This window comes from Humulus lupulus, chromosome 1 (genome assembly GCF_963169125.1).
Source record: "Humulus lupulus chromosome 1, drHumLupu1.1, whole genome shotgun sequence".
Lineage (NCBI taxonomy): Eukaryota > Viridiplantae > Streptophyta > Magnoliopsida > Rosales > Cannabaceae > Humulus > Humulus lupulus.
In genome coordinates, this window is record NC_084793.1 from 65,873,810 (window position 1) to 65,887,811 (window position 14,002).

Genomic DNA, 14,002 nt, shown 5'->3' on the forward strand with positions numbered 1-14,002 from the left:
AACATTATTAGGTATACAACACCACATAGTGTAATATGCAATTTAAAATATTGGTTTAATATATAATACTCCATTTTAAATCAAGAATGGCTAACGGGTATCATTAGTGCTCAACATTATAAGGAAGTATCCAATATCGGATCCTACACATTTAAATTTAATAAATATTATAAGATATAACTAACCAGCCATAAAGTACCACATCATACGAGCGACACTCTTTTAAATTATACAAATACTATTTGTAAATGTCGTGTTGGCAGCAGCAGTCGTACCACATCATACGAGCGACACTCTTTTAAATTATACAAATACTATTTGTAAATGTCGTGTTGGCAGCAGCAGTCATAATTTTAGGTTTGTATTTTTATTATTATCTTTCTTCACTTTTCTTATTTGATAGACTTCACTTTCTGTTACCGTGTTCGATTCTAACTAAAGGTAGGGATGCACAGTTGTAATTATGCTGGAAACCAAATCCTAATTAGTTCGAAGTCTATAAATAAATAAATAAAATAGAAATAAAAAATTACCATGTTGAAAAGGACTACAAACAAAGTCGAAGCCTAAACCCATGCAAAGCGCTCTAACTTTAGCCTTCTCTTTCCCTCCGACCTCAGTCATCGGCACCGCATGTTCCCTCAGTTCGTTGAATCTTCACTCTCTCTCTCTCTCTCTTTGTGATTTTATTTTAATAAATCACAATTAGAAAGAGATTTGTAGAAACGTTGATCGAATTTGGGAAAAGGCTCCCTATCTCTCTCTCTCTCTTTTGGACTCAAATGGTGCGTACGTACAGTCTTTATTACTATTATTATTATTATTATTATTATTATTAATCTTGTAATTGTAATGGTTTGTGTGGTAGTAATAATGCCGATGATTATATTTTGATTGGGGTCACCGAACTTGTATGGAGTTGTGGTCATTTTTCTTTCCCCAATCAACCTTCTCACTCTCTCCTCTCCACCCGTTGACGCTCCCACGGTCATGGCCATGGCCGAACACATATCCAATCACACCCGTACGTCTTCTCACAACCACACTAATCGCCTTGCCCAATAACATAAACACAGACACAGTCCCTATGTTCTTCAACGTCCACATAACCCCGTGCGACTTTTGGTTTCAGAGAATTCGGAAATAAAAAAGAAATTAAGAAAATCTGATCGTTATTGATCAGATAATATTTTTGGGTTTTTTTTTTTAATTGTAGTCTATGATTGTCAGTTTCTGCTATCGACTAACCTTGAGTCAATTCTGTTCAATTTCGCAAACTCCCCATTTGCAGACTTGCAGTTGTATAAGCTTGGTTCATGAACAACTGGCAACTGATTTAAGTAAAGGTGGGTGCTGAAATGAGTTTTATAATTATTAATACACAGATTTTCTGTCAATATTAACGGGAAACTAGATGAATTAAGTGATAAAAAAATTAAGGTTTGGGACTAGGTGTTGCAAAACTAATGGAGACTCTTTAATTAATCCTTTGTTGACTACACGCGTCAAACTCGTTTCTCTTCTATTGCTATTAAAATCAAAACCTGAACACTTTTCATATTTTTTTATTTTATTTTGTTGATGATTCATATAATTATTTCAATATTTTATTGTAACAGTGCTTTATATACGTTAACCTCCATGGATTTCTCGCTCAAGAAATCGTTCAAGTCCCACGGTTCCTATAATAAACACACCAAGAAGATCTCCGCAGGTGGGGGTTCCCAAACCAGTCACGAACAGCTACCTATTCTCTCAGATCAAGACATTGTCGAAGATCGTCACCCCCATATTTCTAACCAGATCATGAACGACGATTCCACTGACCGGAGCGAGGTCATTGTAAAAGTCGACGAAGGTGGTGATTCCATGGCCGCCGGAGACCCTTCTAAAAATGCCGGAAAGTATTGGCGGGAAACTAGCTATGATGTATGGAAGGACCCTTCCGGAGACAATGTAAACGACAGCAGTGGAGAGGGTGGCGATGGGAAGAGAAAGAGTTTTAATTTTGTGCCAGGTAGTAAGCAACAGCAGCAGCAGGGGATGGAGGATCCTCCGTCGAAGTTGATTGGGCAGTTTTTGCATAAGCAGAGGGCTTCAGGGGACATAGCATTAGATATGGATTTGGAGATGGAGGAGCTCCGCAACAGCCATGATCGGGATTTGCCGCCTTTGGCTGAGTCTCCGATGAATGTTTGGCAGTCGAGGGAGCTGAGGGTGTCGTTTAACCCTCCGTTAACGTCGGCGGATGCCTCCGATGCATCTCAGATAACCGAGTCGATGCGGCGGCGGTACAAGGAGTCGCCGGGCGACGAGGAGAGTCAAGGACAACAGGGGCAACCTAATCATGATGAGGAAGAGGTTGTGAGGTGTACGTCAAACGCGTCGTTTCAGCGCGAGATTTCGTTTCAAAGTGGGTCTAGTTTGTTACGGGTAAGGACCAAGTCCAGGCTTATGGACCCGCCCGATGATCCGGATAGGCGAGCGGATCGGGTTCCCAGGTCTGGGCAGATTCCTAAGTCGGGTCAGGTGCAGAAGTCGGGCCAGATGAAATCTGGGTTTTTGGGGAAGACTATGGAGGAGGAAGAGGACGACCCGTTTTTGGATGAGGACTTACCCGATGACTTCACTAGGTCGAATCTTAGTGCCTTGACTCTGATTCAATGGGCTAGTTTGGTTTTGAACATTGGAGCATTAGCTTGTACGCTTTCGGTACCATATTTAAGGAACAAAAACTTGTGGAAGTTGAAGCTATGGAAATGGGAGGTCTTGATTGCGGTTCTGATTTGTGGGAGGTTGGTCTCGGGTTGGGGGATTCGGATTTTGGTTTTCTTCATAGAGAGGAATTTTGTTTTGCGTAAAAGGGTTCTGTATTTCGTTTATGGTATTAGAAAAGCTGTTCAGAATTGCTTATGGCTGGGCCTTGTTTTGATTGCTTGGCACTTTTTGTTTGATAAAAAAGTTGAGAGAGAGACTAGAAGTGAGGGTCTCAAATACGTGACTAAAGTATTGGTTTGTTTTTTGGTGGGTACTTTGCTTTGGTTGGTGAAGACCCTCATAGTAAAAGTGCTTGCTTCTTCATTCCATGTTAGTACCTACTTCGATAGAATTCAGGACTCGCTTTTCAACCAGTTTGTGATTGAAACGCTTTCGGGTCCACCATTGATTGAGATTCACAAAACAGAGGAAGAGGATGAGAGACTTGCCGATGAGGTTCAGAAGCTCCAGAATGCTGGGGTCACTATACCACCTGACCTTAAGGCTGCGGCTTTGTCATCCGGGCTTACTCCCCCGAGAGCGAGTCGAGTCATCGGGAGTGGACGGTTGTCGAAGACAAAGAATAGTGCCAAACTCTCTCGGGTACTTAGCAAGACGCCAGAGGGAATAACAATTGATCACTTGCATAAGTTGAATCCCAAGAATGTATCCGCCTGGAATATGAAAAGGCTTATGAAAATGGTGCGAAATGGTTCTCTTACTACGCTTGATGAGCAGATTTTGGATACGACCCATGATGATGATTCTGGTAAGCATATCCGGAGTGAAGTTGAGGCCAAGGCTGCGGCCAAGAAGATATTTCATAATGTGGCTAGGCGGGGCTCCAAGTAAGTTTCTGATTTCTTTAACCAAGTTACATTTTCAACTTATGTTGTAAGTTTTCAAGTCAATTTTTGCAATTCAATTCTCTTCCTTAAAATGTTGCCTGGTTTGGCAGTCATGTTGTTGAAGGTGTTATTTGGTGTTAGTATGTTGACCATGCTTGCATTAGATGTTGACCTCACCTCACTCTAGATTGTTAATTGTTAAGGAATTTATTGCAATCATAAATGAAAAGTTTTCTTTTTTCACATTTTCTCGTGTATAATGGATTCATGCATTTCAAGCTCAGTTGAATTACACATATTTACTATTAGATATTAAAAAAGGACATGATGCATGCCAATATACAGGGAATACTAGAAAGCATTCTGTTTCTTTGTGATTAGAGTTTCATCCATTTACAAATTATTATTTTATTTCATTCTTTTGGCGTGTACATTTCTCAAATTTAGAAATGTCATTTTCTCTTGTCAACTCTGTCTGGTCATGTCCTTAATTTCATATTGACTAACTAGGCAGCTTTATTTGGTTAATTTTTGTCGTGATTAAACAGCAAAACACCACAATTTAACGAGTTTCAGCCCAATAAATTGGCTTGCGTCCTCGTGAACTCCTCTGTAGAAATTCAGGGTTCTTTATTGATCTTTGATCCCAATACAAGTTACAACCCTCCAAAAGCATGAAATATTCAAACCCCTTACAAGACAGCTTGTCAATAATCTCCCTTCAACCCACTAAAACTCCCTGTTTTATTTTTCTTCTCACTTCGTTACAATGAGGAGAGAGTTCATCCCTTAAATAGATAAAGAACTGAGTAAATATAGAGTGAATCCATCTGTCTAAGCGGTTGAGCAGCTGTCCAATTAGTCCACTTGCCACGTCAGTTAGAGAGTGATACAGACACTCTTTTAGCTTTGTTGTACTGAGGAGAAGGATTTTATGAGAACTGATTATATCAACAATTTTTTTAGCCTTTATTTCTCTGTCCTTTTCATTAGACTATATCCTCATCTAATCAAATTTATGTTTACTATTTTATTGCCAGGTTTATCTACCTTGAGGATTTGATGCGTTTCATGCGAGAAGACGAGGCTCACAAGACCATGAGTCTCTTTGAAGGGGCAGCTGAGACGCAAAGAATCAGCAAATCTTCCCTGAAAAACTGGGTGGTAAGAATGAAACTCTTAACTTCTTATCTTTAGCCCAACCTTAAAAAGATTTTTTTTTCATTTTTGTATGTTTGACTAGAATTAAGCACACATGCACACAAGAACTTGCAGATAGCATGGTCATTATTCTTCCATCGTTTAGTAGCGATCGTTAATTTGATAACGCGGTACCTCTTTTCCAGGTTAATGCATTCAGAGAGCGGAGAGCCCTAGCCTTGACACTAAATGACACCAAAACTGCTGTCAACAAACTTCATCACATGGTGAACATAATAGTTGCTATTGTTATAGGAGTCATATGGCTTCTTGTACTGGGAATTGCCACTAGCAAATTTCTACTTTTCGTCAGTTCGCAGCTAGTCCTTGTTGCATTTGTTTTTGGAAACACTTGCAAGACAGTTTTTGAAGCCATTGTTTTCTTATTTGTGATGCACCCTTTTGATGTCGGAGACCGGTGTGAAATTGATGGAGTTCAGGTAAATTCCTATCTTGTTAACAATTTATATTTTGTGCTACACCCCTTTTAATTTCTGGGGCCCTAATTTTGTTTATCAACAATTTTCAGATGGTTGTAGAAGAAATGAACATCTTAACTACAGTTTTTCTAAGGTATGACAACACGAAGATAATATTCCCCAATAGTACTCTTGCCACAAAGGCCATCAACAACTTCTACCGTAGTCCAGACACAGGAGATGGTATTGAATTCTGCATCCACGTAGCTACTCCGGCAGATAAGATCGCCGCTGTGAAACAGAGAATAACGAAGTATGAGAAGCAAATATTCACTGCTTTGTTCTTTACTTTTGATTAGAAATGTTATAGTGATATGCATTTATCCCTTTTGCTGCAGTTATGTTGAGAGCAAGGTGGAGCATTGGTATCCTGCGCCAATGATTATAATGAAGGATCTTGAAGAACTAAACAGGGTAAAAATGGCTGTCTGGTTGTGCCACAAAATGAACCACCAAGACATGGGTGAAAGGTATTCAAGAAGATCTCTTCTGATAGAAGAGATGGTTAAGACATTCCGGGAACTTGACATTCAATATCGCCTTCTTCCGATGGACATTAATATCTGCACCATGCCAACTGTGACCTCTACTCGGCTTCCCAATAATTGGACTGCAACTACAAGCTGAGAAAATGAAGAAGACTACCTAACAGTAACTTGATAACCACTGAGCCAAGGAAAGGAAGTGAGAGAGTCCCGGAGGCGGTTGGATTGTGTTCATAAGAAAGAGTAGTAGGATTTTATGTAGAGAATTATGTTGTTTTAGTTGGTTGAGCTCCAGAGGAATTACGAATTAGTGGCTTCTAATGCAAACAGAGAACTTTAGCTGATTTGTTTTTGTTTACGTTTTGTATGTCTTGTTAGTTTATGAAATAATATCAATTTTACGATTTTGTGTAAATAGACGCATGGGTATATACATAATTCTAGAAGAACTTCAATAACTTGCTCCTTAGCTGTCAAATTGAACAGTACTCTCAAGACTTGAATCAACTGTCTCATTGATTTCTGCTCCTTTGCTGCATAACCACCTAACCCGGCTCAAATGAAGGATCCACTGCCTGCTTTCTGATTATCAACCCAAGCAAAATTACTTCATAAGACTCCATGCTCCTAGTTGCAAATCCGTTTTCTGTCATGGATGAAAACAAGATAAATTAGCGAATTGAAATATCTGTTTACATGAACTTTGCTGATTATTGTTTGAAAGTTTTTAAAGATTACCTGGTGCATTGAATCCAGTGGCGCCAAGGACTGCGCTAGATGATATTGAAAGAGAAAATTTATTAGCCAAACTCCATCACTGAGTCCAGGAGTATTGTCTTAAGTCAAAATGGAGATAAGCCAATCCATGTGCAGTTCCAAGTGCTATATTATAGCGGATATTCCACTCTACAGTACGTGGCGGATTCATTTCATGTAGAACATCATAAAGGCTACCATTTTCCATGTAGCTAAACAAAATTAAACTCATAGCCTTTTCTTAACCAGAACTCTTTCGGATTAACCAGATTCTGGTGCTTGATCTTCCCAAGAGTTTCAAACTCTCTAATCATACTGATACACCCTTCTTTGTTCCCCACATTCACAAGTTTCTTTCCAGTAAAATTTCCATTAGGACCTAGTGTGGCTTTATAAACAGTTCTATGAGCTCCTTGCCCTATGATATACTGATCATTGAAGTTCTCTGTTGGTTCCACCACTTGTATGAGCAAGGAAGATGGTCCTTCTGAAGAGATGCTTATTTTCTGCTTTGATCTTCTGCATAAAAATAAAACAAACACAAACCAACCCGGAAAGAACAATAACAAGTGATCCGCGGAAGAGTATTGCAAATCTCACTCTTCTTAAGCCATTTCTTTTGATTGGTGCATAGTCACAAGGCTATATAATGTTCTCTCTACTGCATAGTAAGCCATTCGGGGACGGGTGACAACTGAGACAGAGGACGGAATTACCCTGAAGTGATGAGGATGAGTGTTGCAACTTCATTAGTGTTTCTGGTATTGCACCAGTAAAATCATTGTATGAGATATTGATCTCCAACAATGTTTCTATGCTAGCAAGAGCTGTTAAGCTTCCTGTCAAGTTGCTGTGAGATATATCCAACAATTCCTGCTTGATATTTCCCATTTCAAAAGGAAGCTTCCTAGTCAATCCATTATTGTTGAGATGCAATAAAGAAAATGGATTTACAAATGCTCCAATTTATGTGGGAATCTCTCCTAGAAGATTGCCACCAAGTTCCAGCACTTAGAGCTTTTCAAACTCAAACAAGAAGCACAAAATACCTCTAGTGAATTGGTTTTCACTCAAGATTAAAGTGGATAAACATGTCCAGCTTGTTAAACTTTAGGGAAGGGAACCATTCAACTAATTGACCCAACATCTAAGCACACATACTGGGTGCAATTTGACAGCTGAGATGGCAAAGAACAAATCAAGTTGTGAGAAAGAATTAAAGTTTGAAGATGAGCTAGGTTACCAAGCTCTGGTGGAATGAATCTTGTTAACTTGTTCCAATACAAATTAATCAATGTGATATTGGTACAACTTCCCAAGCTTGGTGGATTTTCTCTGTTGATGTTGTTTGTGTTGATGTCCATGAATGAAAGGTTAACTTTGGAAGAATCTGGTGAGTTTGATGTGTTTGAGAATCAGCCTCTCCAAAGTTGAACAAGTTTCTAGTAGTGAGAGCACGCTACCTTCAAGTTATTAAAACCCAAAATGAGCTTCCTCAATCGCTTCCAAAGCAAAGATTTGGAGCGATTTCACCACCGAAGTTATTATTAGTAAAGTCTAATTGCACCAAGTTTTGAGGGAAGCTTCCAAAGAATCAATGGTTAAACAGTGAAACAATTTTTAGTTGCCTTAGTTTAGTCATCTCCAAAGGTAGCTTCCTGGTAAGACTGTTAGTATACACAAGAAATTGCTCAATACTATAAATCTTCCACATACCAAGTGGTATTTCGCCGCTCAAATGGATAAAAATGAATCTAAAACCACAAAATATGCATCAAAATATTACACACAGTGACATGATAGTTTAACTTAACCGATCATATTTATCAAAACTGGGTACAAAACTGAATCCTACTGTTTTAAAAGACAGTGCCACGTCATTAGTCTCATGCTGAAGAACAAATTTTGGATCTCCTCCCCATTTCTCCCTTGGTCCCCTTTATTTATAGGGTAGTTGTTTTACATTCCTCAAATCAAGGATTCAGTTACAAGTTTTGTTACAACAAATATTTGAATCGGTTAACTACATAATTTACAAATCAAATACCATGTTGTAGATTTTTCTATTTTATCATTTTACTTAATTATAACTCTAGGAAAATAGAGTTATCTAATTCTTTTTATGCATTAATCTAGCTTTGTTCACAAGTATTTTTAGCTTAGTGAACTTTGATACTTTTATTTAGTTTTGAATAAATATTGTTAACACAGAAAATTTGCTAAGTAGATTATAAATGAACTAAAATTGCATACTAAACTATAAACATATTTGGTGAGAGATGAACTAGGTTGGGTGGTGTTCGACTGAATGAAAACAAAAAACAAAGTAGCAGAGAACTTGTATATGGGAAAAGCATATGCAAGCCTTTTTTAGTTCTCTTAACTCTTTGTTTTCTTACAATGTTTTGAATCTAACCAACAGTTTTGTAAAAGTAACCACAATTACATAAATGTCCGTGTTCATTAGAGTGGAAATAAACAAAAGACAAAATGTTTCTTCATTTCTCTCTCTCACACCTTGATTTTGTTGTTGGCCTGTACAAGTGGTGATGGCTGTCGTATACCACACAAATTTAACAATGATTTTTCTTTCAATACTTCCAATTATTTCAGTATAATAGCAAGCACAGGTCGAACCCACGAGGACTATCATTCACTTTATTATTCAAGAATTAACACTAAAACTTAAAAGGGAATTTTGATTTTTTTAACTCAAAATTAAATAGCATAAACTAGAAAGAAATTAAAGATGGATATTACGATATTAAGAAGTAGTTAAAGGTTAATCTCCACCCTCGACAATCATTCCTAATCACTAATAATAAATATTATTCAAATTTCTCAATTAAACTATTAACCCCGCAGATAACGCTGAAGTAGTCAATTATCCCAGTCTCCCTATTATAAGTAATCAAGACGAAGCGCTCAATAATTAACTCTTTTATCTAAGCAATAAATCTATGAAGCATACAATCTATTTAACTTAGATAAAGCATTAAGTCCTACGGAAACAAGTTAATCTAGACAATAAATTAATGAAGCATATAATTCATTTAACCAAGGTTCTATTTTTCATCACAATCAACAATTCTTTTGACATAACTATCAATTGTAATTTATCACATACACTTAGAATCCTAAACTATTAGGTGAGTAGTATTCTAAGATGACAATTGAACAATGTAAAACCTTAATTAGTTGGCCACCTAACAAGAAATCACAAAATTCATAGCATTCAATTGGAAAAATAGAAACAATCTAATATTGAGAGAAATTAAAGAACAATATTCATTATCAATAATCAAGAATTCATGTCTTGGGTTTTGAATTAACCCTTAACCTAAAAAGAATCTACTCCATAATAGTAATCATAATCACAAACATAATTACAATTAAGATTATAGAGGTTAAGGGAAGAAAAGAAACTAGATGGATGAACAAGATTGATGTCGCGTTGTAGTCTTCTCTCCAGCCCCTTCAGAGTCTCTTTTTCTCTCTAAACCGTAATCAAAACTTCATCTAAAATTAACCCTCATAATTATTTATAGTCTCAATTAAATTCTAATTAAAAAGAAATAAAAAATCTGAAAACGACGTCGCAAGCCGCGGCCTGAAAAATGCGAGCCGTGGCCTAGAACGAAATCTGTGCCTAAATCTGTCCCTCAGGCAGCGGCCTGAGTTTTATGCGCAGCGGCCTGTCTGGAAGAAAAATTCTGAAAGTGCAATTTCCATTTAAAGTGCCGCGGCCTGAGTTTTATGAGCCGCGACCTACCTCCAATTTCTTCAATTCTTGACCTTAGATAGCTTCCACGCTACCACCACTTCCACATTTCAATCCCGAAAGCTTTGAATACTCCTAAAACTTTATTTTAACTCCACTTGCCATCAAAATGTCAGATTTATCATCATAAAACGCAACGTAGAAAATATGTTGTCGAATCACGAAACTTAGTTAAAACTATTAAAAATGCTATCATAACACCATCCAAGCATAGAAAAACTTAACAAATATTAATACAAAAAATGACCTTATCAGGTAGTAATCGAATTGCTCTCTAACAATGTAGCGTCCATAAATTCCTAATAAGGTTTGGTGCCTTGATTAGGGGATTGAAGGACATTATTGAAATATTATGTGTTTATATGTGAATTAATTGAATATTTATGCAATTATGTGAATTGCATGTGTTATATTATTATATGACTGATTATGCATGTTTACGTGTATTAAATGTGTGAGACAGACCTGCTTTTATTTAAAGGGGCATATTTGTAATTTTGACTTGTTGATGGTATAATTGTGATTATATGATATTATATGATTGAGACGACATTATTATGTGAATATATTTGAGATATTCGGTAGGAGTCGGTCCTTTTGAGCAAGATAGTGGTTTAGTCACAACGGAAGATTTATACCCAACTCGGGGTGAGTCAAGGGGTATTTCGGTAATTTGGTGAGTTATTGGGACTCATTGGAGTATGAGTAGTATGTTGGGAAAAATAGTGATATTTTGGGTTTAGCAGAATTATCTAGAAATTTTGAGTAATGCAGGATTAGAGAGTCAAATGACGTTTTTTCCCTTGAGGGGCTTTGAGAATATTTTAAGAGAATGAGGGCATTATGGTCATTTGTACCATGGGCTGTCTTAATTAGCTGAAGCTTATCAGCTTTGAGTTTTTTTAGAAAAAAAATTGAACACTCTCTCTCTCTCTCTAAGTGATTGAATTTTTGGAGAGCTCTTGATCCTTGAGTTTTGAGGCAAGTGTTGGTGGGATTGGAAGCTTATGAGCTTAAGGAACCTAGCTGGATTTGAATTCTATCAGAGGTAACTCAATTATCTGAATTTTAGTTTTTGGTTTTTTTTCATAGTTTTTAAAGTTTTAATTGAGATTCTAAATTTAAGGGAGTTTTGTTGAGTTTAAGGTTTATTTTGATGTTTTCTGAACTGCCGGGACCATTATTATGATTGAAACTTGTTAAAATCGAGTTTTAGGATGATTTTTGGGAAGATGGCTATTCTTAAAATTGCTGGAAATTCGAGTTCGCAAGGTCGCACTGCGTCGCTATTCTTGGAGCACCGCGACCCTCATGAACTCATAGAGGCAGAGGTGTGCCTCGAACCGCCTTGGCGCCGCGGTGCTAGGTGAGTTGCGCCGCAGCACATGTCCAGTGGTTTTGGGCTCTCTGACTTATTAAGCACCACAGCTCAAAATGGGGAAAATTGGGAACTTTGTTTTTGGATTATGGGAACCCAAATCTAAGAGTTCGAGAATGGTTCTACTACCCGGGTCCGGTCCTGTGTACTCGTGTCTGTGGCGTACTAGGAATGACTGAAGCTACTGCCAATAGTCTTTATTTGGGGCTGTCGAATCTTATAGGGAGAAATAAAAATGCCATCTTGAGTTTCCTTAGAGACAGAGTGAAAAGATGGGTGAGTGGCTGGAAAGGTAAGCTTCTTTCTAAAGCTGGGAAGGAAATTTTGCTTAAAACAGTAGCTCAAGCGCTCCCCATTTATGCTATGAGTATCTTTCTTCTTCCACTTGGTCTTTGTTCAGAGATTAAGCAGATTATGTGCAAGTTTTTATGGCAGTCTAGTGGGGGTAATAATAGGAGTATTCATTAACTGTGTTAGAATAGGTTGAGCCAGCATAAGCATGGGGTGGTATGGGTTTTCGACATTTGTGAGATTTCAATCTGGCTATGCTTGGGAAGCAGGGGTGGAGATTGATATTATATTTTAATATAATATTTGATTGATTAAATAAGTGTTACAAAAAGTGATTATTTAATCTAGTGGGTGTTATATTATTTCATATAATATAATGTTAGATTAAATAATGTGACAAAATGTGATTTGTCATACCTTGTAACATATTATTAAAAGTCACAAAAATTAGACACATGTGTGTGCCCAAATGTGACATATTTTGGAGTTACAAAATCAGTTACAAATTTGTAACTCTCAAATATTATCCAATAATGTGTATATTATATGTTACACATTTGAGATTGAATTTCACAAAGCCATGATGAAATATGGTTGTTGGAGACATGTTTTTAACTCCCAATAGGTGTTTGGAGGTTACAAAATCATGTGGGAAAGGATTTGGGACGTTTTGGAACGTTTTGGGAAAATGATTTTTTTGTGCTGAAAATGGCCTGTGGTCGCGGCCTAGGGGACAGAAGCCAGTGGCCGCGGCCACTGAAAAGTCCTGGCTGCGGCGAGTGAGGCTGACAGCCTGTATGATTTTTTTAGTTTTTTTCCAAATTGAACAGTTCTAACATCTCAAATCTCCATTTTAATTTCATAAACATCCAATTAAACATTGGTAACAACCACGGGGTTGGTGGAATTTGAAATTCAAAGGGGTATCTCAAACTCTATAAATAGGAGCCTAATGCTCACTTGTAAGATACACCATTTCCATCCACAAAGCACTTGGCTGGAAAATACACCATAGAGGCTTGATAATTCCAGAGAGTTATTTTCTAGAGAGATCCCTTAGTGCTTAGAGAATAGGGGGAAATAAGCTTTTTGACAAAGGTTTTGAACCTTGTTCAAGTTGGTGATCCCTACTACTCTACACTTTGGTTGTGTGAGAGTTTTTTTTTCATTGATCTTTTCAATCTATTATTCTTCTTGTATTATTAGTGTATTGAGTTTGTAATCCTCTACTTCTATTTCTATTTACATATTTATTGGTGTCTTTTGTTTTAGGGTTTTAGTTCTTATAATTCTCTTCCTTCTTTTATTTCTACATTTACTTGTATTATTGGTCATTGAGTTGTAAACCTATTTATCTATCATCTTGTCCATTGTATTTTTTTGCATAAAGTTGTATTTTGATTTTTCCATATTTTCATTGAGTATAAAAATATATTCTCTAACAATCAAAAGTTTATCTTCCTTTTCAATGGAAGGAGAAACCATGGAGATCATATGAGGATCCAACTTTGAAAAGATGGTAAGATAAGGTAATGTTCTTCTTTGGTTTTCTTAGAAGATCTAATGGCTTTCATATAGTGATAGAAATGAGAAGAAGAAAAGTTTATATTTGAGGTTCATTGTTTTCTAATCTCCTTTGTTTTTCAAATATAGTGGTTAGATTAGAAGATAATTTAATATCTTGAGTTTTTATTATATGGGATCAATGTGTAAATAATCTAGTAGATTATTGGGTAATATGCTAGCATGTCATGGAATAGTCTTATTTTGTGTTAGTGGGAAATTATTAGAATGCACATCTATATGAGATTTATATGACATATATAAATATATTGATTTTGTGAATCAATAGAAATGTGAAATCATATGTGTATGATATTTGTAATTCATGTTTTCATATTAATAAAGATCCATATTAGTATGATATTAGTCATGTATGTTGACAACTATATGAAATTATATTTCAAATATTTGTGAGATGATAATATATTTTACCCTATATTATTGCAATGTAATGAGTTACCATT

The 14,002-nt window shown here is 36.6% G+C and overlaps 1 protein-coding gene across 2 annotated transcripts; it reads left to right on the forward strand.

The window, feature by feature from the left end:
- The first annotated feature begins 516 nt into the window (after window positions 1-516).
- On the forward strand, window positions 517-6,184 carry LOC133793589 (mechanosensitive ion channel protein 6-like). Of its 2 annotated transcripts, XM_062230906.1 has the most exons (7): window positions 517-785; window positions 1,292-1,346; window positions 1,620-3,605; window positions 4,646-4,769; window positions 4,952-5,245; window positions 5,335-5,537; window positions 5,623-6,184. In XM_062230906.1, exons 3-7 carry the CDS (start codon window positions 1,642-1,644, stop codon window positions 5,909-5,911), a joined length of 2,874 nt encoding a protein of 957 aa, XP_062086890.1. In that variant the 5' UTR covers window positions 517-785; window positions 1,292-1,346; window positions 1,620-1,641; the 3' UTR covers window positions 5,912-6,184. The 2 variants fall into 2 exon arrangements, with proteins under 2 accessions (XP_062086890.1, XP_062086896.1); XM_062230912.1 differs by lacking the exon at window positions 1,292-1,346.
- Window positions 6,185-14,002: the final 7,818 nt, after the last annotated feature.

What these genes read in the sequence shown, in the direction of transcription:
- LOC133793589 (XM_062230906.1), top strand. Translation starts at nt 1,642, where the DNA reads ATGGATTTCTCGCTCAAGAAATCGTTCAAGTCCCACGGTTCCTATAAT. An exon ending in GTGGCTAGGCGGGGCTCCAA is followed by an intron (nt 3,606 to 4,645) that starts GTAAGTTTCTGA and finishes TTTTATTGCCAG; the next exon opens with GTTTATCTACCTTGAGGATT. An exon ending in CTTCCCTGAAAAACTGGGTG is followed by an intron (nt 4,770 to 4,951) that starts GTAAGAATGAAA and finishes CCTCTTTTCCAG; the next exon opens with GTTAATGCATTCAGAGAGCG.